The sequence below is a fragment of the Patagioenas fasciata genome, chromosome 15 (genome assembly GCF_037038585.1).
Source record: "Patagioenas fasciata isolate bPatFas1 chromosome 15, bPatFas1.hap1, whole genome shotgun sequence".
In the NCBI taxonomy this organism is placed as follows: Eukaryota; Metazoa; Chordata; class Aves; order Columbiformes; family Columbidae; genus Patagioenas; species Patagioenas fasciata.
In genome coordinates, this window is record NC_092534.1 from 13,301,566 (window position 1) to 13,327,489 (window position 25,924).

Consider the following 25,924-nt stretch of genomic DNA (forward strand, 5'->3'; position numbering starts at 1 on the left):
ACGGGGCTCTGAGCAACCTGAGCTGGTGAAGATGTCCCTGCTCATGGCAGGGGTGGCACTGGGGGAGCTGGGAAGGTCCCTTCAACCCAAACTATTTGGTGATTCTGTGGTACTTCCAACATCCTCCTGCCCACAGGGTTTTGGTGATGCAGGAGGATTTGGGTCTCTCAGCAGCGACAGCACTTCAGGCTGCAGGTAGCGATGGGCTGCTCTTCTTTGGCAAGAAGGGGGTTATATCATCATCCGCCTTCTTTTCACAGTCAATATCTGAGCTCGAGAGAAGTTTTGACAGAGTCCCTGACACCCAAGCACTTAAAAAACTTATTGCAATGTGAGCTGAAACAGGCAGGGCACAGACACTGCGCCGGGGCTGTGCGTTCAATTCCTCTTCATCAGCACATTTAGGCTTTGGAGCGGCTGCAGAGCACTTTGTCTCTGAAATGTGGGCTAAGCAGTGCAGTGGGAGCCGTGTGAGTCACCCTGCTGTGACAAACCTTTCTGTGCCACCCGTCTCCCACCCAGCAGCACCCACGGGGTGGGATGCAGCCACCCCCCCTGCAGAACGGTCCTCCCGGGGCCCCATCTCCATGCCCTCGCAGGGATTTCAGCACCGGCCACCTCTCCATTTGCCCTGTTTCCCGACAAATGTAGTAATGAGGGTTTGGCTTCCCGCAGGCCGAGGGCACCAAGAGGCAGCTCTGCCTGTCTGAGCCCATCTGTTTCAACCCCAGCGCAGTTCTTCCCAGCACTGATCAAGATTTCAAATAAATCTGATTTGACCGGAGTCTGTCACTGGGCTGTGGTGACACTGGCGGCTCCTTGGTGGTTCCTCAGCTCAGTTTGGGTTCCAGGGAGCGTGGGGGTCCCTGCAGAATGCATCAAGTGGCTTTTTGCTGCCGTGATCCAAAGCGTCAACCCCGCACGGTGAGATGGTCACACCGACCTCTAGCAAAAAATAATAACCCAGAGGAGATGCCAAAATCCCTCAGCCTGACAAGGAGCGGATTCCTGTTCTGAGGGCACAGTGGAGGCTCAGGAGATGTTCAGGCTGATGCTGTGCAAACCAATGCACGGTCCTGAGCACCTGCCTGAAGCGGAAAATGTTGCAGATCTCTGGTGGTCACGTTCACTTAACTGTGTGGGTTTAGAGGCAGGGTTTACATCAGAAAAGCTCATGTGTTTTGCTTGCAGGGTCCCACAGGTGCTCAGAAGCCCCCACCAGCCCCACGAACCCAAGGCTTTGTGCGAAGAACCTTCTCGGTGCTGGCGCCATTCGGGGAGCGAGGTGTTCAGCCCAAAGGCGAGGGCGGGCAGGGTATAATGAAGCGTTTTGACACATAAAAAAGCACAGCTATGGGCTGTGGCAGGGGGTGATGTGTTCTTTCTGCCAGAACAATCTCAGAGATGCATTGCCAAGTAACTGTGAGAACATATAGTATGAATACCAGGCAATTATCTCACTTAGTGGCCTGTAGTTAAAGCCCAAAAGCATTGTCTAATTGGGCAGGCGCTGTTTATCCTTAGAAATAAATGTTTTTGCACCATGTGAGGTCAAAGAAATTACACTACGATCCAGGTAATAATAATAACCTTGAATAGTTTGCACTCCTATAATGCCTTTTGTATGGATTTCCAAGCACTTTCTCACCATACATTAATCCTCACCACCCTCCGCGCTATAAGAAAGACTGATTTTATGATCGGTGCGCAATAGCACCGGGAGGGACGGAGGAGACTTGGCCAAGGTCAGCGCACGGGCTGGCAGCAGAGCTGGGAACGTGACCCAGGGCTGCGGCAGCTCCTGGAGCTGCTCCTCGCTGCCTGGTGCTGCATGGTATACAGTGAACACAGAGCAAAATCCTCGCTGGGCTTGGTGGTCTCGCTTGTAAAGACCAGCAGAAATCAGAGCTTGGCATTCCAGCCCTTTTTTCCCCAAAAAATGCCGCTTGCAAGCTGCACAACATCTCCTTGCTTGTCGTTTCCAGGCTTCTTTCAGGCGGGTGGAAGGATTATCCCGAGGCAGATAGGGAACTGGTTGGATGCTGACAGCTCTGAAAGCTTTCCTCATTACAGATGACAATCACCTATTATCATCATCACCATCATGCCGATAATTGAATGTTTTGTAGGCAGAGGTGCTATTTTCTGAAATTCTGAGAAATTCGCTGAACTACGAGATGAGGGTGACACTGAATGAGGGCATTTGGTGATGGTGGTCGTGATTGTAACATCTCGAACCACCATTACACTGCGCTGGGCTTGTTTCCCCATTAAATGGTTTTGATCCTCTGCATTTGCTTCCCCATCAAGCAGCATCAGACGGGCAATTTTCAAATGAGAAAGCCAGAATCAACCAGTTGGGACCTGGAGAGCTGCCTCCTGATGAGGGATGTGGCCGCTGCAGCATTATTGCAATGTATAAATAAACCTTTCTCGTCGACAAAGAGCCATTCCCGGAAAAGCCAATAGACACGGAGTAAACAGCCAATCTATTTGTTGCTGTTTTCTCAGCCTGGAGATCAGCAGCAAAATCCCTCGTTCACCTTCACTCTGCATCCCTGGCAGGGATGCTCCGTGGCACGGGGAGGGTATCAGCATCTCAGAGCCCCCCCACGACTCCCACTTCCATGGAGCCTGATGAGAAACCCTGTTGTTTGCTCCACAGGTGATTACTTCGGCATTCTGATGGAGGCCAAAGTGACCAGCTTCCCCTTCAGCGTCCTGGATAACCCCATGTACTGGGGCAGCACAGCCGTCTACCTGGGCTGGGCCCTCATGTGAGTACGTGCCCCTGCAAACCCCCCATCGCAGGGCAAGCATGGGGTCTGGGCTCGGCGCTTGGTGGTAGCAATCGACGAAAATAATGACAGGGAAAGTGGAACATGCCCCGTTTTCTCGCTTCCCGGCTTATTTTTGTGCGCGCAAAATCTTCTGCTGTCATAAAAGACTTGCGGCATTAATTGTAGGAAAATAAATAGCGGCCAAATGCTGGGAAGAGCATCAGCAAATGCTCTGCGGCTGAGCGAGGTCCTTGGCCGGCTCTGCACGTGGAAAAATCAACAGCCGGGGCCGAATTCATGCGGGGTGTCACTCGGCAGGGGCAGGCGCTGGTACCGGGGATCAGTGTGACCCTGTAATTACCTCTGGAAAAAGCAAAACAAGCCAACGCACCCTTTCCCCCACTGCACTGTGATAACACTTCCAAAAGCCTCCTCATGTGATACAACACAGCTTAATAGCCTGCTTGGGAGGAAATGAATAGGCTGTAATTTAGCAGCAAATGAGCAATATACTCTATTCGGTGTAACAAGTTTGATGTGGTTTTCATTTAATACCACATTTTATTTATTTGCCCAGGAGAAAAATACCCTGGCTGTTACATCGGGAGCCCGCAGAGCGTTGCGGGCCATTATCACTGGGTTATTTTGCAGTTTCTCCCAAGTGTGACCACCTCCCCTCTCCTTTTGGTGAATAAAATAAAGTGCTTTGCCACTTTCTGGTCACCTTTTCAGCCGCATGGGCAGCATTTTCTGGCTCCTGGTAATAAGTAAAGCTGATGGTTTCTCTCCTGTCGCTGCTGAGCTTTGCTGATGTTCACTCTTAGCTTGAAATTGCCCCCGGCAGAGTGGGGCAGAGCGGGGCAGGATGAGTTCACCCCATATCACACCGTGGCCGGAGAGCAACTGGCACCATCACCCCCGCAACAGCAGAAAATGAGCAATTTGACCAGGAGATTTTTACATTCTTTTCAATATGAGCATTGAACTATTTCCTAGAAGCTTTGCGGAACCTGCTGATCCCTCCTGAGCTATTTCTGTCGCAGAAATCTCTTCTTCACCCCAGCAAGAGATGAGCCTTGCACCGGGGTGCATGTTGCTCCATCGGCCGCCACGATCCTTGGGCAAAAGCGGCTTGAAGGGGCTCGAGACAGCAGTCTGATTACCTCCTCCTCCTCATTAAAAGGCTGCCACCATAAAGGGCAGTGAGGCGTGACGAATAATTGCTGTTAACAAATTGCTGGAGCTGTGCAGAGTGGCACCAGGACGCCGCCCGCCTGCCCTGGGGAAGCTCTGCACAACCCTTTACATGGTGGTTTTGACTCTTTCTCTTCCCTAGGATCTCAGCTGGGCTTGCCAAGGTTTTGGGGGGGTCCCAGGTCTCTCCTGAGGTTCCAGAGCTTTCAGAAGATGTCTGGTTTCTGCCCTCGGAGGCCAAAGCTGATGTCTCAGTTCCACGGCAATGGGAGGGATGCTGGAGGAGTATGTCTGCATTTGGACAGACCTAAAACGTAGAGCATATTTTTCCTCCCTCGGTGATGTATCACGCTCCGTATCATGGCATCGGAGCCCAAAGGACTGATTCATTTTAGTTTGCGAGGGTACATACCGGAGAACATCAGCGAGCCTGGCAGCACACCAGCAGCCTTGCCTTCTTACCCATCCGACCTCCAAAGCATCGTACGGGGCGAGAGCCACTGGGTTCTCCCTCGCTGGGTACCGCGGGCAGCCCCTACCCAGCTAACAACGGCCAAATAAATGTGTTGCTGGAGAAGACACCTCCACCGCTCGCTGTGAAAACAGGAGCTCTACAAGGAAAGGACCAAGTGGGTGTCCCACGTCCAGCCCCCGGGACCGGTGAGGAAGGATGAGAGCCCACACCATCACTCTTGCAGACAACCCACAGCCACGGGGAGCCGCAGCAAAGGATGGACGGGCTTCCTACCCAAAAAAATCCTGCCAAGATCACAAAACCTTCCTGGCTGACTCTATCAACCCCACTACCGCACGAGCCGTTTCCCAATAAGTAGGTTGAGCTCATAAGAGAGAAACAACTCACCCCAAAGACAAATGGAGCGTTAGCTGTTTGGGGACAGCTTTGTGTATCTTTGGTAGGAAAGTGTTTTAACTCATGGCAACAGGCTGTGTAAATCAAAGCTGGAGCCGCAGCCAAATGATGCAATTAGAGGTCTTGCTGTCAACAAACAATCATGCAAATTTGTTCTCTCTGATAGGAATCAAGGAGGAGACATGACTAAGCATGTAATAGCAGGGGGCTGGGAAAGGAGGAAGTTGCCTGATGCTTCCTAATGAGGGAAGAACTTATTGCACAATGGAAACAGTGTAGAGGTGAAGATTTGAGTGCGTCTCTCCAGGAACCGATGTGGCCAGGCAGTACCTGATGGTGGGTCCAGGACCAGGTTTAGGTAGTTGAGTCTCTCATCTGAAGGCAACTTCTCCTGCCAGGACCAGTCCCATTGCACAAGCCTTGCAGGATGTCCGGATGTTTATCCTCACCAAGGACTGGCTAAGTACTCTTTTTTTTGCTGACAGCCAGCTCTTTTCCCCCTCAGAGCTGAGCTGCCACCAGCAATTAAAGGCAATCAGCAGCATCCTAATTAAGGGCAATACTTGCAGCCATTGTAGGATGCAGAAAGGATGTTTTTGGGGGGCAGGTGCGTGTGGTGAGCCAGACACAGCTGTGCCAGGTAGCGCTCAAGCATCTCTGCCATAAGGACAGTGCCGTGAGGCGGGTGGCATCGGTCCCCATGCTGTGCCTGGTGTCCCCTTGCTGAAGGACATGGTTCAGCTGGGCCTTGGGATGTGGCAGGACGTGTTCCTAAAACATCTTGAAATGGGCTTAAATGTGAACCAAGCCCCCAGCACCCTTCACAAGGCAGGCATGGATCTTTCCATCCGTTTCCATCCCCAGCCCTGTGATGGCTCAGCCTCCGTTTCGATGTATACAGTCCATACGTTGCTCTGTCTTCTGGGTGTCTCCTGCGCCCTGGGTGGCCGGTCTTTCAGTGCACATCAGGCATTTATTTCCCCTATAGTGCTGGCTGGGAGCCACAGCCCTGCGTAAGCAGCTGCTCAGCGATTAAACAGCTCTATAATCTCAGGACTTAGCAGCAAAGCAGAAGCTCTCTTAGCAGAGACGTGCGGGGATCAGACTTAAAAGAAATCACCGAAGTAGGCTGGGGAAGAGTCTTTGCCAAGTAACATCTGCCTAAGACAGTCAATGTTAAGGACAAAAAGAAAAAACACACCGCCCTTTTGTTTGCTTCTGTTTAATGAGCAAGAGAGAGCTCTCATGGAGCCCAGCGCCTTATTTCACTTTCTAAACCAGATCTTGCATAAGCCCCTGTACTTACCTTTTCCTTCTCTTTCAAAACAGGCACGCAAGCCCAGCTGGCCTTTTGCTGACAGCTGTAGTGGCGATTTCCTACACAATCGCAATGCTGTATGAGGGGTGAGTAGCTCTGCAGAACTGGAGAGTTTCTAATTATTTTTACCAGCTTTTAACTCCTGAGGTTTCGGGGAACTGCAGAAGTAGAGATGCTTTTTCCAATTAATTCAGCAGGGAAGGAGGAAAACGGAGGATTGTTTTTCAGTTGCTTTGATAATGGGCAGATTCCTCTCTGAAACTATTTGCTGAGTTCTAGGAACATTTACGCGTTTGTTTATTTTTATCAAAATGAGATCTTTTTTCTTTGGGTGCCCGATTCTGTCTGTACATGAACAATAAGGAAGGCACGGAAAGGACTTATTGTGTCATCTGAAGAGACCCTGCAAACAAAGCTTGCATTTTGTAGTTCCTTGGATGGGTTTCTCTGATACTTTACACCACAATAGCCCAGCAGCCCAGGATGGAGCAGCCCAGAATTATTCCCAGAAGCCGTGGTTGTACTTGAGCAGCGGAAGGTCCTTTGTCTTTTCAAGGGAGGAGGAGATGCAAAGAGAGCCAGGGTGGGTCTGCGTCTGCTGAGCATCATCCCACTGAGCGCCAGGATGGTCCCGGCTGGGAGCAGCTTGGTCCAGAGAAACCAAGCCCAGGGTTGAAGGGCAGAGTTTTTGGGACCAAAGGAGAGCACACAGTAATCTTGATTTTAATTCTTCCTCCTCTTCTTTTGCCCCTCTCTTGCGTCTCTCCCCCCTCTCTGCCCACATTCCCATCGCCCCAACCACAGGCCTTTCACAGAGGAAATCTATCGGCAGAAACAGAAGGGAGTGAAGAACAAGTAGCAACAGGTATGTTCACCGATCGGCATTTCAGCGAGAGGGGATGCTTTGCCAGGCTCCCCCACCCACAAGTGTGTTATGTGGGGATGGGGGCACCACCCTCACCCCCCACCACCCACCCAGACCCCCCTGGCTCCTCCAGAGCCTCTCCTGCACTTCTCAAGGGATTTGAGCTCCAAAACTCTGCAAAAACCCAGGCGGGAAGGCTTTCCACAGCAGCGGTTGTGTCCGCCTCTTGGCACCCGACCAGCAGCCCCCAAATCATTTTGATTATATACTTGAGAGTCAGTGCAAGGGAAAATTGCTGGGGAGCTTCAAGGCTCCAGGCTCAGTCTAAATCAGGCAGAAAAAAGCAGCTGTTGGCCATGGCAGGTGCTCCAGCGAGCAGCAGAGATGGTGCGGGAGGGCATCAGGGCTCGACCACCTCAGTGGGAAATCGAGCATCGCTGCTCCGGGCTGCTCCGTGCCTGAGCCAGGAACACTCTGCACATGGGCTTGTACCAGTTCACCCCAGAAACTCAGCCTGGGCTTGATTTTTGGGGCCAAAACTTTCTGCAAAAGCAGAATTTCCTGCCCAGGCTTCTTTGCTGGGGTTAAATGCCCCCCTGGAAGCCCCCGGTGTGTCTGTTCACTGGTGGTTGGAGAGGCTGGACAAGCACACGGTGCTGCTGGGGTTTTGGCAGCCCAGCAGCCTCTGCCCCAGCAGATACTGGAGCACCAGTGGGGTCCATAACAGTCTCTTCTCCATCTTTTACCAAGCAGCGTCTCGGATACCTCGGCACAGCGTGCCTCTCCGGTCCCCATGCTGACCAATTTGCCCGTTTTCCTACTGAGATATATCCTACTAATTAGCCCAGCAACCCCTAATGAGCCAGCTGAGCACCCCGCAGTACTGGAAGCGATCAGAGGAACAAGCCTGAGCACGGTGGCACCTCCTCGTCACAGCCTGCTGGAGCTGGAGGTCCCTGTCCCCAGGTCCCTGTCCCAATTGTCGGGTCCCTGCGGCTGCTGCCACCATCACCTTGATGCTCTCCTGGGAGCCGCACAGCGCAGGACCTACCGGCCTCATCTCCTGCACGGATTATTGGCCATCTGCAGGGGAAAAGGCAACTCATCTCTGGCCCTGGACTGGAGGGAAAGCAGAATAACGATGGAGACACCGGTGCCTTTGGTGAGTGAGGTCTGAGCGTGGGGAAGCGCCGCTCCGGCTGGTCCTGGGGATCATCCGAAGATGCTGCTGAGCAACCACGGGAAGCAAACAGAGAGTGCTCAGGAGCCCCTGGGGTGTTCAGGCGCAACCGGGGAAAGAAGAGGGGAAACTGCTGCAAACTTGGCAAAAAAACCTGCTGCAAACCCCACAAAACAAGAAGTCTTTTCTGGAAGAGGGAACTCCCCTTCCAGAGCTGTGGTTTCCCATTTGCAACTCCACACTATTGGCAAAAGCTGCCAAAAAGGTGACTGAAAAGCACATAAATGTAAACATACGACCTAAGCCACCACCCAAGGGGGACGGAGGGATGGCAACCGTCCTGTGGGGAAACCCCAGCGTGGAGAAGACCAAAGGGAAGAGTCAATCCCCATGCACACCCTGTAGATATCCCACCCCTTGCCCTGTCGGTGTCCTGGCCCCTTCCACACCCCCCCAGCATCTCCTTGTCCCCAGGGGCCACTTGAGGGTCCTGCCCTCCTGCCCCACCACCCAGTGCCTTCCAGCTGTTTGTCACTGCCACGCAGGGCCGGTGGGTGTTGGGGACAGGGCTGTTTCTGTCCCTCCGTCCCTGCCACCAGCCTCGGCCAGTCCCAAAGAGCCCAGGGCTGGATCCTGCCCTGGACGGGAAGATCCCGGGGTGACGCTCCAGACTCAGCTCACTGTTTACATATTCCCAGAACAGTTTGAGAAATAAGCTGTAAATGACCAAAAAAATAGCAGCATAAAGGCCCCGGCAGCGGCGCTGGAGAAGGGAACCGCGCTGCTGCTGGTTCCCGGTGCCACGTCTCAGCATCGCATTGTCCCCTCCGTCCCCTCGATTTTCTCGGTGTCACCTCCACAAAACGATCCTATATTTCCTTTTGCTTTTGCATGTTGTTAATTCACCCTTCGGGCACTGCTCAGCAGGAATTAAAAGCGTTGTGTTCTTTTCAGTCCTGTCTCTGTCTCCTTCCACCAGGCTCACAGACGCCATGTTCGTGTTTCACCGCTTCAGAACCTTTACCTGCGGATTTATTTTTAATTGCCGTCTCAACGACCTTCCTCTTAAAGATTTGGACATAGTATTTTATTTTTAGATAAGTTTCAACATCCCCTTCACAGTTGATGTTTATAGACAGAGGCTAAAACAGCCCAGTACCCATAGCAACCAGCGAGGGACGGATACATTGCATTATTCAGACCTTTTATGTCAGAGTTGCCAGTCCTGGCTCCAAGTCTCTGATGTAAATAAATCCCAATTTGTCGATAGGTGAAATCAGTATTTACTGAAGAGACACATGCTTGCTTGGGAAGGATAACTCTTAACGAGAATGCAGCGAGGGCTGTATTTCTGCTAATTCCCAGCCTGGGGACCATATAAGACCTTTTTTTATCACTGCCACGAGGCTGGGGACACCCCAGTTGTACCATTCGCACCCAGCCAGCATCAGCCCCTCAAAATGAGTGCCTGTCACCATAGACCCCGGTGACAGCTGCTTCCCCTGCTGTGCCCACAGCATCCCAATTGGGATTGGCTTCCCGGACTCCTTCCCCATTTATCTGTCACCCCAAACCCAACCCTTCCCAGCTCCGTCTCGCCTTTGAATCGCACAGGGGTTTTTCTGGGGCCATGCCGGATATATCCCCATTTTTAGCAGCTGTTCTCGCAGCAGCCGGAGTGGATTAATGTGTCGCTGCGTTTGCAGAACTGGTTCTGGCTGCCGTGGAGCTGGAGTCTGACGTTTCAGAGGCGTCTGCTCTGTTCACCGCAGCAAAGCCGAGGAGCTGGAAGGTGATGTTCCAGCCCACCTTTCTCTCCTTGAGGGGGCTTGTGCCTGGCCGGGGCCATTCCCGGCAGTGCCGTGCTGCTCTCCGGAGCTGCAGGGAGGAAAACACAGAGAAACCATTATTTATGTTGTTTTATAGTATTTTACCAATGAGGGATTAGGGGACTTTCCCTTGTCATAAGGAAAAAGTACATATTTCTCTAAAATTGCCTAATATTTCTAAGAATTTGAGGTTACAGAGGGTGGGGATGAAACCTTCAGGCTGAGCATGAAGCACTGGAGGTGTCAGAGCTATTTCAGCCCCTGGCTGCGGCTGGGCCGTGTCCTGCACCGATGCAGGGATGGACCCCACAGTCCCAGGCTCAGGACATGAGATTCCTGCTACTTCCAAAGGGGAAACCTGACCCATCAGAGCCCCAGGACCAGCCGGTTGCAGCCCCAGTGCTGCACCTGAGGGTGGTAAAACACTGGCCCAGGTTGGCCAGAGAGGTGGTGGATGAACCATCCCTGGAGACATCCCAGGCCAGGCTGGACAGGGCTCTGAGCAACCTGAGCTGGTGAAGATGTCCCTGCTCATGGCAGGGGTGGCACTGCGGGAGCTGGGAAGGTCCCTTCGACCCAAACCATTCAGTGATTCTACCAAGTGTAAGAGTTGGTCACCGAATGGACTGTGACACCAAGTGCGGTCCCTGCGTCCCCTCAGCTCTTGGGGATGCGCTGAGCACCAAGCAAGGTCCCTGGAAATGTGGTCACAGGTCTGTTTTCAGAACTTCATGGCTCCCAAAGCTGGTGTGGGGCTTGCTGGGCCCATCTGAGCTTGGCAGGGCGTTTGTTTGTAGCCTTGGGAAATGCCGCACACGAGGCCCTGTGCAGATAATGCTTCCCTTGATGTTCAGGTCATTTCTCCAGAGCAAATACCGGGAAAGGAGAAACTAGTTAAAGCTCAACTCCTGCCTGGCAGGGACAGCCGGGTCACCGAGTCCATCGCACGGTGCTGTGTTGGGTCACCCCGTCCCACCGCGCAGCCCCCGCAGCGCCTCTGCCCATCCTCACCTTCCAGCCGGGTTTTCTCCGCATGGCCGCTTGTGTAGCTCCCCTGTGAAACCTCATGTGACATTTTTTTGGGTGTGGGGAGATCACCCGTACAAACCCAAAGGTCCCCAGCGATGCGCATGCGATGCGGTGCCAGCTGCATCCTCACGGGATGCTCCATCCAGGGACACTCTGGGAGATGGAAGCTGCGTCCTGAGGTCCTCTCCCTGAAGATAACCTGATGGTGGGGACATCCGGAACCAGGGACACGTCCCCGAAGGCCCTGCCGCCTGTTGTGACCAGCAGTAACCCCGCTTCCATGTTTGCTTTTGCCCAGCGAAGCTGCGCTGCCCACGCTGGGGAGGAACGGCCACCAGCCTTGACGTGGCAAACAAACACAGTGAGCCAGGAACGGAGAATAAACACAGGGTGCAATCAGGGCAGCACGTGTCCCGTTGGCAGAGTGGTGGAGGAGTCACAATTCCCCTCGGGGCTCCTGCCAGGCCCCGTTTGCTGACTCCGCACTTTTGCTGTTTGGGAGGATGGAGGGACACGGGGGCTCAGGGCGCTGGTGGGGGCTCCCGCACCCATTCCCGTGCCAAGGCTGAACCTCCCCATGGCCATTCGGTGGGCAGGGGAGAGAGGCTGGTGTGTCAGCCATTGGGAGTTGATGCAAAAATAAAGATGAGCTTTGAGCACAGGCAGTACAGGGGCTTTGAGAGGCAGCTTGGACACTCACTGTTTTATTGGGGACCCCATAGTCATAGAATCATTGAATCATAGAATCATTTGGGTTGGAAAAGACCCTCAAGATCATCAAGTCCAGCCATAACCCACCCCTGGCACTGCCCCATGTCCCTGAGAACCTCATCTCCGTCTGTTCAACCCTCCAGGGATGGTGACTCCAGCACTGCCCTGGGCAGCCTGTTCCAATGCCCAACAGCTCTTTGGGGAAGAAATTGTTCTAAATATCCAACCTCAACCTCCCCTGGTGCAACTTCTAATCCAGAGAAGGAAGACAAGGGACACAACAGAACTTACTTACCTTTATAGAATAAACCAGTCTCCTCTATCCCTGCTGCACAGGGAAAGCAGTCTGGGCTTTAAATGCTCACAAAGAAATGCAATGGGAAGAACACCCGTTGGGAAGCTATTTCCAGGTGGGAAACCACCAGTCGTGGGTGCCAAGGGGATGCTGCAAAATGACCCCCAGCACCAGGAGAGCAGCAGCACCCCCGTCCCCTGCCCTTCATCACCCCTCCCAGGAGCAGACACCTCCAGCCCCAGCCCACGCCCCCCCGGTGGCCGTTACGCACGGAGCTCCCACCATGCGCCAGAGGACAAGTTAAGGGGCTGTTTTCTTTCATTTGCTCACTCAACAGCTGCTCCAGGACAGCCTGGCGAGCTGGCCGTGCTGCGCCGCATCCTCCTCGGATCTTATTGCAAAAAAAAATCGGAGGAATGTGCTGCTTTTTCCATGTCACGTTTTCTTCAGAGAGGAACTGTTTATGGAGCGCGGCTCCTTTCCGTGTCAGAATCCCCAGCGGGAGGCAGAGCCCCCTGGGAAGAAGATGTCGGGGCCGGGCTCTGCCTGCAGTTCGGCTTCGCTGCTGCACCAGGGCTGAGCATCTGCGGGAGCCTTGAGGGTTCTTGATTTGGGCACTGGCACCGAGTGGGCGCAGCTCAACCCCCCCGGCCCCAACTCCTCCACTGCCAGCACCAAACCCTGCGCTGGCCTCGGCCCCCGCCGCACCCCACAGACAAAGCAGTGGGGACAGATAGAACCATAGGATCAGTTTGGTTGGAAAAGACCCTCAAGATCATCAAGTCCAACCATTAACCCACCCCTGGCACTGCCCCGTGTCCCTGAGAACCTCATCTCCGTCTGTTCAGCCCCTCCAGGGATGGTGACTCCAGCACTGCCCTGGGCAGCCTGTTCCAATGCCCCACAGCCCTTTGGGGAAGAAATTGTTCCCCAGATCCAACCTCAACCTCCCCTGGTGCAACTTGAGGCCGTTTCCTCTGGTCCTGTCACTTGTTCTTGGGGAGCAGAGCCCGACCCCCCCTGGCTCCAAGCTCCTTTCAGGCAGTTCAGAGATCAGAAGGTCTCCCCTCAGCTCCTGTTCTCCAGCTGACCGCCCCAGGTCCCTCAGCCGCTCCCTGACCAGGTCTGCAGAACCCAGACACAAAACACCTGTGGACTCCCAGCCCCCAGCTCCAGCTGTGCACCCCTCCACCAGCTCCAGCTGTGCACCCCTCCACCAGCTCCAGCCTGGCTGGCTCCTGCCTCCTCTTGGGCTTTTATTTTTGTCCTACAACCCCAGCAGCTGTCACTATTTCCATGGGAACCCTTGTGAAACCTGCAGTGTAGCGTCCACAGGGGTCACCAAGCCTCCCTGTCCCCCGTACCCTATATTCCAAGCCCAGTCATAGCCCCTCTCCAGTTACACGTGACATTTCTCACTAATCCAAGGGAGGCTGCTGCTCTTTGGAAGGGAGCAGAAGGTGCCAGAGTTTGGGGACACATCCAGGACACGCAAACACCTTTGTCTATGCCGTATGCTGGTGGGTTGCTGCTGCCACCGAGTGAACCCCGGGCAAGAGATGGGACGGAAACTGGGAGCAGGGGATTCCTGGGTGCCCCTGGCTCTGTATGGAGCTCTTGACCCAGATGTGCCGCGATGAGTTAATGTCACCTCAGTGCACTTGGGGAGGTGTTTCCATAGTGGGAGAGCTGGGCACCATCCCCAGGGTGGCCGAGCAGCGAAGCCAAGCCCCATGTGGAGTGATGCCATGAAACTGTGACTTCATCACAGCAAACACACAGCAAAGATGGGAAAGGGGGAGCAGATGCAGAAAATCCAGAGACCACAGCATGGCACAATCGGGCTCTGGGAGCTGCGTCGCATCAGGACGGCATCTCCAGGCGAGTTCTTGTCACCCTTGCCTGGACGACTCAAGGAACTGGGATTTGAGATGTATCTCAGGCTTTCAGATTCTCTGTTAATCAAATCCCAAATGCTAAAAGGAGTCAAGAGACATTAAAAGTGCTGCTAAAGAAGTAGGGGGTAGAGGGAGGAAACAAATAAACCCACCTCCTTGGTCCCCAGCGACGGAGCAGCCCGCTTCTGCATCATATCTCATCTGGGAAAAATTATATGTTGTGAATTACGTGCTTCTTTTGAAAAGCCTTAAAGGAGATTTAATAAAATGAGACAAGCTAATAATATAGGGAATGAATAGCAACCCTGGATACTGCATCTTGATTTAATCAGACGCTTTTCCCCAGGGGACGAGTAAGAGCTATAGCTAAAGCCTCCCTTCCCTATCCAGCTTCTCCCTCTTCCTCCAGCCCCTCACTCCTCCTGCCATCTCGGGGGAGCAGGCAGGGCAGGATTTTGGGTCCCACAAGACCCCACTGTGTGTGTCCACAGGAAAGGCACAAACAGCTGTTCCAATCTTGGCTTTTTCACCTGCAGGACGCAGCTCGACCTCCGGGTGATGATACTTCCCAGGTCTGCAGTGTGCTCAGAAATCAAAGTCGTGTTCTGATGTAATTGTTCTTTCCTGAGTATTCCCACCTCACCTGTCCCGGGCAGCACGATGCTCGCTCCTGCCTCCTGGTACATTGTGCTTCCTACATTTTTGCAGAGGCTCATACGGCTGCGAGCTCTGTTTTGCTGCCTGCACAGTTCGTCCAAGCTGGACCCTGGGGAGCCGCATGTTCTGGCGCTGGGATGTTTATGTGACTTTCGTGGAATTTCCTTTCCTCAGCTACTTGCTCACGGCCGCTGGGTGGGTTTTGTTCATTGGCAGGTGGCTGGTAAACCCAGGAGGGTGCAAAGAGGGAGAGAAACAGCAAGAAACTGGGGATTGATCTGTGCTGAAGATATTCGATTCCATTAAAGGTGTTTTGTGCACAGCAGCCTGCCTGAGGCTCTTGCTGTACTGAGCAGCTGCATGAAAGAACCTGTATCCTCCAAAACCAGGCGAGGAGCAAAACACCCCCCAAAAGGCAGGGTCAGACAGTACCGAGGCAGTACGGCAGCCGGGGGCAAAATGTTGTTTTCCCTGCCCCTGCTTAAGGCTCGGGCTATTTGCAGTCAGGTCAGAAATAGGTGGTGATTTTTAACAGAGTCATAACCGTGGGAAGGCTTTGCCTCGCAGCGAAGTGGATCCTTTATCATCAATCACTGGCAGCCGGTTCCTTTCAAACATGCTCTGCTGCCAGCGGGAGATGAGTTTCTAGATGATCTTGGGGAGACTCAGCCGAACGCCTCGTAATGCTCCCCCGAGGCTCTGCGTGACTCTGTTGGGCTCTAGGATGGCATGGGCAGAGCGCACGTCCTCTCCTCGGGAGGTCCCACAGCCACTGGGGTCCCTGCCCTTGCTTTTGGGGTGTCCCCAGCAGGGTGGTCCCATCACACCCGCACCCCTGAGCTGAGCCCGCAGGGTCCCAGCAGCACCTGCCTCATGGTGTGCGCTGCCTTTGCTGTCGCCAACGAGCCTTTCGGAGGGAGCGAATGGATTTTCTGCTGCTGAAGCCTGCTAACCTAAGAGCAGGCTTCAAGCGGGCTATTTTTGCCTGTTCCTGGCACTATTAATAGTTGTACAGTTAACAATAAAAGCCAATCGAGATGTTCGATTTGTCTGTCCCCCAGAGGTCTGCACTTCCTATTCCCCCTGTTGTTTTCCATCAACCGCTTCAATTAAATGATCTTTTTGTTATTTTGGGGGGGGTAATACATTTGTGCTTTGTAACCAGCTATTAAACCTCTTCACTGTCTCGCACACAGATCAATAAACATGGGAAACTGTTCCACTTTGTCTCCCCAGAGTGTCCTTGTGCCTCTGCTGACAGGGATGGGCTGTTCAAACCACTGCTCTCTCCCACCCCACAGACAACCCCAATTCCTCCAGAAGCCTTCAGACAGCATTTAAGATAACGTCCAAGTGTGAGACCACACTCGGGGGAGATAAAAAGCTCATCAACATCCATTTCTCAAGCCGTGCGGATGAAATGCACCGTGCTCCACAAATGTGTGTGTTCTAGCTGTCCCCAAGATCCCTCTTGGTGTTGTAGATGAGGCTTCTGCAATCCTGAACCTTATTTAAGCATTACCTTTTGCTAAGATTTTCTTTCCTAATAGATGCTCACAGGTTTTTTTGATTCAAACTCATCATCCTGATGAGCTTTCCCTGGGTCTTGCATTTACCCATTGGTGGAAAGATCAGGCGCCTGATCCAAAGCAGCACCAGGGACCCCACGTGCAGGTACATGTCCTGTGTAGTCATTACCACTGAAAACAATGAATCCTGTTGGCAATTGCTAACCTAAAGATATGTAAATCCTTTCAGTTTTAGGTCAGTTTGCTCCTCTAACAAAGAGGGACTTGCAAAACACCCAGTTTTGCAGAACTGCAAAGTACTTTGTACTCGCAAAACTACAGACACTACTGACCTTGCAGCTTTAGACATTTTGAACCCTGCACATTAGCTGGGTCTTAACACACATCTCGAGACTGTTGGATAAAGTGTCCCTTAGCTGAGTGTTGCTCGTTATACGCTAAAATGATTATGTAACAAATATGCAAATGTGCAGCCTATTGGCTCTTCAGGACTGACCTGAGTAGCGATAAGTTTTTGTATACAATGGGTGTTAATTTCTGGTGCGCTAGTTTTGTTTCAGCATCCAGGCCTGTGCAACTCTGTAATAAACAATATCTCGTCTCCGGGTGTTAAAATTTGGCTGAACTGCGTACCGGGTGACAGGGCCCGGGTTTGGGGACAGGGCCCGGGTTTGGGGACAGGGCCCGGGTTTGGGGACAGCACCCGCGCCGGCCGTGCCCTCACCTGCCCCCTAGCGGGGAAGTCGATGCTGCAGCGACACCGCTTCGAGGCCGGGATCGGGACCGGGGCCGGGATCGCGGGCAACGGGACCGCAGCGCTGCCGACCCCTCCTTCAAGACCGCGGTGTCCGGTGGGACGGAGGTTTCTCCCCGCTCCCGTGCGCTGCCCCGCGTACCGGAGCACGCACGGGGTGTTTTCTCCGCTCTTTCTGCCGGGCAGCTGCCCGCGCACCCGCTGCTGCACCGAGAGTAAGTGTAAAACGGAGCAAAACAAAGCGGGGAGCGGGATGGGACCCCGCCCGGTTCCCCCCGCCCCGAGTCGCTGCGCCCGGCAAAGGAGTCCTGGTCGGGGCGACCCCACCGCGGATCCCCGGGAGCTCTGAACCGGCTGCGAGGCGCCGGGTGCCCACACCGGGCTGCGAACGGGACGGGTATAAAGCACCGAGTTCGCAGGGTGAGCTGCAAGGGGTGGGCTTGCAAGCGGGACCGGGAGCCCGGATCGGGCTGCGCAGCCACGGAGGCACAAACCGGGCTGAAAATGGGACTGGGCTGCGAAGCCGCGGGAGCTCAGTCGGGTCTGCAAAGAGTCCGGCTGGCAGAGCACCGGCAGTGTGAACCGGTCTGCAAATGGGACTAGGCTGCCTAGCACCGGGAGCCCCAACCGGGCTGCAAACGGGACCGGACGGTGCAGCACCAGGAGCCCCAAGCGAGCTGCAAACGGAACCGGGCTGTGCAGCACCGAGAGCCCCAAGCGGGCTGCAAAGAGTCCGGCTGGCAGAGCGGCGGGGGAGCGGACCGGGCGCTGACTCAGCCGCCGCCGCCCCGGGCCGTGACGCGCCGAGGGGCGGTCGCTGCCTCCTCCATATAACGCGGCGGCAGCGGCGGCCGTGCAGAGCTCACACCGGCCTTTCCTGCGAGGGGAGCGGGGCTGAGCAGCTGGGCTGATATCGCCTTCCTTCTCTTCTTCTTCTTCCTCCTCCTTCCTCTCGGCACAAGCTGCCCCTTCGCCGGCTTCAATGAAACTGGCAGCGATGATCAAGAAGATGTGTCCCAGCGAGGCTGAGCTGAGCATCCCTGCCAAGAACTGCTACCGCATGGTCATCCTGGGCTCCTCCAAGGTGGGCAAGACGGCCATTGTCTCACGGTTCCTCACTGGCCGTTTCGAGGAGCAATACACGCCCACCATCGAGGACTTCCACCGCAAGTTCTACAGCATCCGTGGTGAGGTCTACCAGCTCGACATCCTGGACACGTCGGGCAATCACCCCTTCCCAGCCATGCGTCGCCTCTCCATCCTCACAGGTACTTGGCTGGGGAGGACCAGGAGGAAGGGGGTGGTCTCTTGTCATATTTCAGATGGTTTTGTCCAGTTTGGGGATGTTTCTTCAGTGCCAGGAGGAGGGAGGTGGCATTTAGTGTGTGCATGGGGTGAGCAACTTTGCTCCTTGCATGGGCTGGATGAGAGGATGCAGGACCCAGGTGCTACCCTGTCCATCCCTCTTTAAGTGCCTCTATGGCTTAGATAGCAGGTCTCAGTGTGTCCCCATCCCTGCAACCATCTCACATTCCCTCTTTGTCCCCAGGAGACGTGTTCATCCTCGTGTTCAGCTTGGACAACCGGGACTCCTTTGAGGAGGTGCAGCGCCTGAAGCAGCAAATCCTGGAGACCAAGTCGTGCCTGAAGAACAAAACCAAGGAGAACATAGAAGTGCCCCTGGTCATCTGTGGCAACAAAGGTGATCGGGACTTTTACCGGGAGGTGCAACCTCAGGAGATCGAGCAACTGGTGGGAGGGGACCCCAAAAAATGTGCCTACTTTGAGATCTCAGCCAAGAAGAACAGCAGCCTAGACCAGATGTTCCAGGCTCTCTTCGCCATGGCCAAGCTGCCCAGCGAGATGAGCCCCGACCTGCACCGCAAGGTCTCGGTCCAGTACTGCGACATCCTGCACAAGAAGGCTCTGAAAGGCAAAAAGCTGCTGAAAGAGGGGGGCCGGGGCAGCACGGAGGAGGCGTACGGCATCGTGGCCCCCTTCGCCCGGCGACCCAGCGTCCACAGCGACCTCATGTATATCCGAGAGAAAGCCATCGGTGGCGGGCACAGCAAGGAGAAGGACCGCTGCGTGATCAGCTAGGAGCCCCCGCTCGCCCCGCAACGGGAAGGAAAGAAAGAAGGAAAGGCGGGAGAGGGGAAAGATGCTCATTTCCAAACTGACTTTGGGCAGGCAGGAGGGTGGGCAGGTGCCCACCCCCGGGTCGCCTCTTCCCCAGCATCCCTCCTCCCAAGGGATCATTTCCATCGGCTCCCTCCCCAGGGGTGCGTTTTTGGGAGCGAGGGATGTGGAAGGGGAGGCTTTGGAGGGCAGGAGGGGGGTGTCACTGGGACCAGCCTCCTCCGGGCAGAGAGACAGGGAAAGGATGAGCTGCTGGGCAGCCAGGTGGGAGGATGAGTGCGGAGGGCACAGACCTTGGCGTTTCTTTCCTCCCAAACCACCCAGCCTCGGGCAATGCCTTCAGGAGGGAGGGCAGAGACCTGACACCACCTACCTGGGGCTTTGGGCTTGGTTTTTTGTTGTGTTTTGCTGTTTTCTTTTTTTAAACTTGAGAAACTGTGCACAGACTCTGGCTCAGTGTCGTGTGTTCGTCTGTGTCTGCAAACCACGCGCAGGAGACACTTGTAAGCTGTTGCAAAGACATTGCAGAGTTACAGCCCCGATGGACCAAAAAAACTGATTCTTGTTTACATTTGTCTTGTCTGATTCGCAAGATTTGGGGAGGGCGGGGGGAGTGGGAAGGGTTTTTTAAATAATAATAATAGGCACTTTATGTAGGTACTGTTTGTCATTGACATGAACAAAAACAAAATCTTCAAGTGTTTCTACCGTGGGTGAAACTTGATGTTTTATTTTTTCTACAAAACAATAAAATCTTTTTAAAACAACACCTGTGGGTTTGCCTTGGCTTCCTCGCCCTGCCCCGCAGCAAACCAAAATCATGCTGAACAGAGACCTGAGCCCAGCTGTGAGGAGCTAAAAACTGCTCTCAATCCCTTTATTACCCCATTTTCCCCAACTCCCAGTGCAAAGGTTCCCGGCTCTCCAAGCAGCCGATTTCTTGCCACATGGGTTACGCAGAGTTTCTCAAGTGAGTCACCCAGCCAAGACTCTTTCCTCACTTTAGTAAGGCCGAGTTAGGATCCTGCCAGCCCCTCTGGCATGTCATTCACTGCCGAAACCCGGCCAGCTGACATCACTTCGTTATAAAGAGCTGATTGTGTTCCCTGGTTTTTCCTGATTAATCAAGCACACTTTAATGATGTCAACAGGGAGTGACTCATTTGCGCCCTGTCCGGGACATTGTTTTTATTTTGCAATATGAGTAAAGGAAGTACTTTGCTCCAAAGGTCAGCTTTGCATCTGATGGCTTTCAATCTCTTTAATAAGTCACAGTAACCACTGCTAGAAGTGAAAGGGAAAAGGGAAAGCTCTTCAAATAACAGCTCTCCCTGGCTCCAGCTGCTGTTTCAGTTCATTTTCAGCCCCCGTTCTCCCTCAGGCAGCAGAACTAATCTACGTTTAATACATATTAATGGCAAAAAAATTCTATCAAAGCCACAAAAGTAGGGTGGGTGAGCGAGACTGCAAACCAAACGGCTCCAGTTTCGTTTGAAACTTGGATTCAAGTTCACAGAGTTAACTTGTTCCTGTGCTAAGTGCCAGACGTTTCTTTGGAAACACGTCGTTTCTTCCAGCTCCACATATGCCCTGATTTCACAGGAACAGCAGCTGGCAAAAACCAGGGGAACCGCTGTCCAGGTGCGAGATACAAGAATTTATTGAGTTGGGACAGGCAATGGCTGGCAGAAAGGTAATTTCAGTAATAAAACGAGTGTACATTGTGCTTTGTTTATCTTGGTGTTCTGCTTCACTCAAAGTTTACACACTGGCGCCTTCCCAAATAAAGTACTAGTAAGTAGTCCAGGGGGACAGAGTAATCCTGGGCTACAGGTGAGTCCCAGTGAGCAGAATTACTCACCTCTTGGTTTAGAAAAGGAAAATCTTCCCCAAACAGACCTCGCTTCTCTTCTTTTGAAGGCACAAGTGTTACCTGCCCCTGGATGCTGGTTCTCAATGGATACTGTATTCCACTAGCTGGTTTTTCACCTCTTCCACTATTGACCTGCATCATCTTTTCAGCAGAATTCAGAGAAATGTGAGGTTCAAGTGAGATATGGTGCTGCTTACCAGGTTGTTATCAGCTGCTGTAGGAACAAACAGCAGGACAGTGAGCCCTGAAATCCAGCTTCTGAGAACATTCCATCAGCTGCTTGCAAATGTTCAAGCCACTCAAATACTTGTTTGTGGGAAGCCCCCAGGGCACTTCAAATGTGGAACTGACCCGTCCTGTTGAGCCAGACTTCTGTCATGCATGGAATAACTAAAAGCCATTGTCATTTATGGCTTTTGCTTCAATTCTGCTTGTCCCTCCTCTGTTTTAAGAGCAACATGCCCAATGTACTGCCTACAAGCTGCACTCACCCAAGGAGATTTACACACTCAAAGCCTACCGAAATCCATCCCCCTGGCAGTCCCTGCTTTGCTTTCCCCGGCACAAGTCACCCTGTTTCCAAAAAAATGATATAGAGACAAAGCAGCTGGGCTACGCGCGTCCTCCGTGCTGCCAAAGTTCCGCCCCTCCTCAGCCCACACCCCGCAGTGAATACACAAGAGGAGCAGTTTGGAATTTCAACATCTTTACTCATCTCAGACACAACCATCACTTGTTTAAAAAGAGAAACACAAAAGTGATTTGAAGCAATCATTCCTCTTTTGACACAGACTGGAAAGTGCCCCAGAGACTCTTTCCAGGAGCAGGGCCAGACAGCTCACGCTTCCCTGTTGTGCTTCCTTTTGATGTTTGGCTACTTGTGTCAGTTTTGAAGTGAAAAAAAATGTGGAAAATGCCTTATTTTTCTTGTTGAAGTTACCCAGCAGGTACTTTGGCCCTTAGTGAGGAGAAAACATAATGTCTCCTGCTTGCTTGAATATAAAAAAAACCAAAACAAACAAAAAACACCCCAAGAGAAAACAAAATGGATGCACATATAAATGCACAGTCCTACAGCAGATCAAAGTGAACGTATAGCTGTAATCACCTTATGTGAAGCACATGGTGTTCTGGTTCAGTGTCATATGCCTGTGATCCACACAGACGCAACTTCAGAGCAATGTGAGCAAAAAAAGCACAAAAGAAAGAAAAGTAAACTTCTACCACCTTGTTCTCTCCTGTTTGGCCAGAGGAGGAGGTGCCTCAGACCCAGAGAGCTGAGCTCTGCCCTTCCTACTCCTTGGGGATTTCAAACATGCAAAGGCTCTTGTACTTCTGCAGCAACTCGTTTTTGGTCCGGACCTGCTCCCGCAGGTTCTGCAGCTGCTGCTGCTGCTGCTCTGGGCTCACCCCGATGCCGGGCATGGAGCTGATCAGCTTCCTCGTCTCCTGGAACTTGTTCTTGAGCTCGTTCAGCACCTGGTGAACATCCTGGCTGTCCTTGTCCATGCTGTGGAGGAGAGAAAATCGAGATATTGTTGAATTCTCCTACTGGAAATGCCCCTTCAGCCCATAAAGCTGTCATTTCCAGTACAATCTGAGCTTAAACTGGAATTCACTGGAAAACATTCAAGTCTGCAGTTTTAAAACATGACCACAGAGCAGGGTAAATTCTCCCTCTGAACTCCCATATCTCTCTCTGAGGAAGGTAAGATTACGTATGTGTGGTGTGTGCAGGCACCTGGAAAAAGCTTCTCAGTCTCACCCGTGACCTGTTGCTGCTGTAATACAAAAAAATCAATGCAGTCAAACAGCTTGACAGCCGAAAACAGAAACTGGTCCCCAAAGTATCAGAGAGTATCCAATGGCAAATAAAATGGTACTTTGGGGCTTTAACACAACTCTCTGGGGATGTATATCTAATAAAAGAGATGCGACGGCTTTTTCTTTCATTATTTTTAAGAGCAGCACAACTGGCTCTGCAGCAAGCTCTGTGCTTTTCAAGGATCAGTGTTGTCTGACGCAGCCTCTGCCCTCAAACCCTCATTAGTGTCTGTCTCAGCTTCGTTAGCACCAGTAAAAAGTTTTACTGATTCCAGTCAAATGTGAATCTGCACTTCCAGGGTTCCTGTTAATAACAGGAGTGGGATTCTAATGGTCTTTGAAAACCAGGAGCCTGTTCAATAGCCAGACCTAAAAATAAACCTGCTTGGCATGACCAAGGCAGAGAGGTGCTCCATTATAACTTTGGGGAACTGTGACATGGCTGAGAGCAAAACTTTTAACCAGATGGTCACCGTTCGTTTCAAAAGCCTGCTGGAACAAAATATTCATCACTCCCTTCTAAATAAAACCACAGCTCGTACTCTAATGTATCCCCATTATGCAGGCATCCACGGTCAGGTTGGCAGTGGAAAAACACAGACACACACACACAAAACCGTGGCATGTCGGGGGAAGGATGGGTTGACACCGCCTTTAATGGATGACAGCTTTGTAAGCGATGTCCTCCCCGCTCCAGCTCTCCCCAAGCCTTGTCCCCTTCCCCACACGTAGAGAACTGATGGCTGTCTGTCCAGTTCATTGATCCGGAGGAATCATTATTTCAGCTTTGGGGTTTTTGTCCACTGATGGATGGTTTTCCTGCTGGATCAAGCCACTGAAGCAACTCCGTCTTTGGGAGCACGGACAGGCAGGGGTGAGGAGAGGTGGGAAGAGACTGCAGCTGCCCTACAGTAACGCAAGACTCACCGCAACGTCCGACCACAGCCTGTGCTGATGGATGCACGTGGGCCTGTCTTAAGGCTCAACGTTCTTCATTAAACCAGCACAACCCACCGGTGGTGGAGCCATGCGTTGGAATGCCACTTGACTGTACAAGGGTGAAAATATCAGCCAATCCTCCCTGGGAAAACTTTCTCGGGACCCAAACAACAATAAAGAGCACATGCCCTTGAATGTAAGCAAATTTACGCAATACAACCTTGCTCCCGAGCACAGAGTCACCTTGGAGATGTGTCTTCATGGCTGAGCCAGCGTCAAAACAGCGGGGCTGGGCTCTGTGACCAGCGGCAGTATTAAAGGATAATACATTTGCCATCTGTCAGGGATGTGAGGGAACACATCTCACCCTTTGCCTCTGTGGTTCTACTCGTCTGTAGCACTGTTCAGTGTACCTACGCCTGCCCAGGCCGCCCAGAAAATGCCGTGTGTGACGCTGAGGGAGGTAACTGGGTAGCAAAAGTGGGTGGCTCAGTGGGACCAGGCACAAGATATTCCAGGGACTGTCATCTGTGGGTCACTGTGACCTGCTCAGTGATACATGGGAATCTGGGAGGCCTCAGCCCATGGCTACTGCCCACTTTATTTATGTACACACACGCACTTGGCAATGGGCTTAGCATCACTTCTCTGGTCCAGACAGATCAGGCAGAATGGAGTTCGGGGACAAATGCCCCCCTCCAGCACAACGGGGAGACTGAGGGAAATCTGAGGGTTTGCGCTCTCATGCCCATTCTGTATCCAGATCGCTGTGTCAGGATGTATTCAGTCTTTCCTTGCCATGGCGCCTGGGCTGCAGAGTTGTCAAGCACTGAACCTTTCTCACCTTTCAGACCTTCCTGACACAAGTGAAACATCACCAGTTTCAGCACCGCCTGTGCCTTCTGAGGCTGCAAAGAGTCAAACTGTTCAGTTATCTGAAGCAATAACCCAGCGCAAGGATGACACTCCAGAGTACCTGGGCCATCACAGCGGCCGCAGCGCCCAGCTGACCCCAACACTGGCCAGGTCCTGGGGTGACTCGGAGCAGTGATGCACTTAGGGCTGTGCCAGTTCCATCCAACACCCTTCCCAGGAACTACTGATGGAAGAAAAAGGGCAAAGGAGATGCTGGGACACTGGTGGGGTGAACCTACTGCTCTGCTCCCCATCCAAGGCACTCTGAGGATGCTGGTGGTTGGAAAGCAGAATTAGAAGGAGGATCTCACTGCCCTGCTGCCCACCCAGGGCACCCCAGGGATGCTAGGGGCTGGACAACATCATTAGAGAGTGATCTCACTGCCCCACTCCTTGTCCAGGGCATCTTGAGGATGTTGGGGGTGGGAAAACTTTGAAGGGGTGACCCCATGGTGCAGCTCCCCAGCCAGAGCACCCCGAGGGTGCTGGGGGTCAGGGACAGAATCACAGAATCATTTCAGTTGGAAGAGACCCTCAAGATCATCGAGTCCAACCATAACCTAACCCTAAGAACCTCGTCTAAACACCTTTTAAACCCCTCCAGGGATGGTGACTCCAGCACTGCCCTGGGCAGCCTGTTCCAATGCCCCACAGCCCTTTGGGGAAGAAATTGTTCCCCACATCCAACCTCAACCTCCCCTGGCGCAACTTGAGGCCGTTTCCTCTGCTCCCGGCGCTTGTTCCTGGGGAGCAGAGCCCGACCCCCCCTGGCTCCAAGCTCCTTTCAGGCAGTTCAGAGATCAGAAGGTCTCCCCTCAGCTCCTGTTCTCCAGCTGAACCCCCCAGGTGCCTCAGCCGCTCCCATCACACTCGTGCTCCAGCCCCTCGCCAGCTCCGTTCCCTGCTCTTCACTGTCTCCACAGGTACCCGGGCTCGGTGCAGGGCAGCAAAGCGGTGCCCGGCGGGACGGGGGGAGGCCCCGGTGTGCCCGTGGCCGCCGTTACCATTTGATGATGTCGTGGACGAGCGGCAGGAAGGAGAACTCCTCCTGCGCGGGCGGCGGCGGCAGCGGCGGCAGGGGCGACTTCTGCTCGGCCGGCGGCTCCGGTGCCGGCGGCTCCTCGGCGGCGGCGCGGGCAGCACCAGCGGCCCCAGCACCCGCGGCCATGGCGGCCCCGGCGGCCCAGACCCGCGGCGCCGCGCAGTGACGGAGCGGAGCGGGGCGGAGCTCGGCCGGGCCGGCCCACTCCCCTGCAGCGGGCGCCGGCGCCTTCCGCTGAGCCTGGGTTTGAGCCTGGGCCTACGCTGGGGCTTGGTCTGGGCC

General features: G+C 53.4%; 4 protein-coding genes across 9 annotated transcripts in view; 3 read left to right on the plus strand and 1 right to left on the minus strand.

The window, feature by feature from the left end:
• The window catches only part of PEMT (phosphatidylethanolamine N-methyltransferase), a 42,454-nt gene extending 33,293 nt beyond the window's left edge, over positions 1–9,161 (plus strand). For 4 of the 5 annotated variants that reach the window (XM_065850637.2, XM_065850636.2, XM_065850633.2 and 1 more), the window contains 4 exons: positions 2,666–2,777; positions 6,175–6,249; positions 6,968–7,028; positions 7,782–9,161. In XM_065850637.2, the coding sequence (XP_065706709.1) occupies positions 2,666–2,777; positions 6,175–6,249; positions 6,968–7,022 (242 nt within the window). In that variant the 3' untranslated portion in view covers positions 7,023–7,028; positions 7,782–9,161. Of the gene's footprint in view, positions 1–2,665; positions 2,778–6,174; positions 6,250–6,967; positions 7,029–7,778 lie in introns of all 5 variants that reach the window. The other variant, XM_065850634.2, reaches the window with a different exon arrangement.
• COPS3 (COP9 signalosome subunit 3) overlaps positions 1–25,924 on the plus strand; it is an 89,304-nt gene that overhangs the window by 19,433 nt on the left and 43,947 nt on the right. The window lies entirely within an intron of this gene.
• RASD1 (ras related dexamethasone induced 1) lies at positions 16,946–19,818 on the plus strand. 2 transcript variants are annotated; one of them, XM_065850799.2, is made up of 2 exons: positions 16,946–18,178; positions 18,531–18,763. In XM_065850799.2, the coding sequence occupies exons 1-2, from the start codon at positions 17,893–17,895 to the stop codon at positions 18,614–18,616; spliced, it is 372 nt and encodes a 123-aa protein (XP_065706871.1). In that variant the 5' UTR covers positions 16,946–17,892; the 3' UTR covers positions 18,617–18,763. The 2 variants fall into 2 exon arrangements, with proteins under 2 accessions (XP_065706871.1, XP_065706870.1); XM_065850798.2 differs by having other exon boundaries at positions 17,306–18,178; positions 18,460–19,818.
• Positions 21,612–25,800, minus strand: MED9 (mediator complex subunit 9). The gene is made up of 2 exons (XM_065851070.2): positions 25,605–25,800; positions 21,612–22,432 (listed from the first exon to the last, which is right to left on the minus strand). Exons 1-2 carry the CDS (start codon positions 25,766–25,768, stop codon positions 22,216–22,218), a joined length of 381 nt encoding a protein of 126 aa, XP_065707142.1. The 5' UTR covers positions 25,769–25,800; the 3' UTR covers positions 21,612–22,215.

What these genes read in the sequence shown, in the direction of transcription:
- RASD1 (XM_065850798.2), top strand. Translation starts at nt 17,893, where the DNA reads ATGAAACTGGCAGCGATGATCAAGAAGATGTGTCCCAGCGAGGCTGAG. An exon ending in TCGCCTCTCCATCCTCACAG is followed by an intron (nt 18,179 to 18,459) that starts GTACTTGGCTGG and finishes CTTTGTCCCCAG; the next exon opens with GAGACGTGTTCATCCTCGTG.
- MED9 (XM_065851070.2), bottom strand. Translation starts at nt 25,768, where the DNA reads ATGGCCGCGGGTGCTGGGGCCGCTGGTGCTGCCCGCGCCGCCGCCGAG. An exon ending in GTCCACGACATCATCAAATG is followed by an intron (nt 22,433 to 25,604) that starts GTAACGGCGGCC and finishes TCTCCTCCACAG; the next exon opens with CATGGACAAGGACAGCCAGG.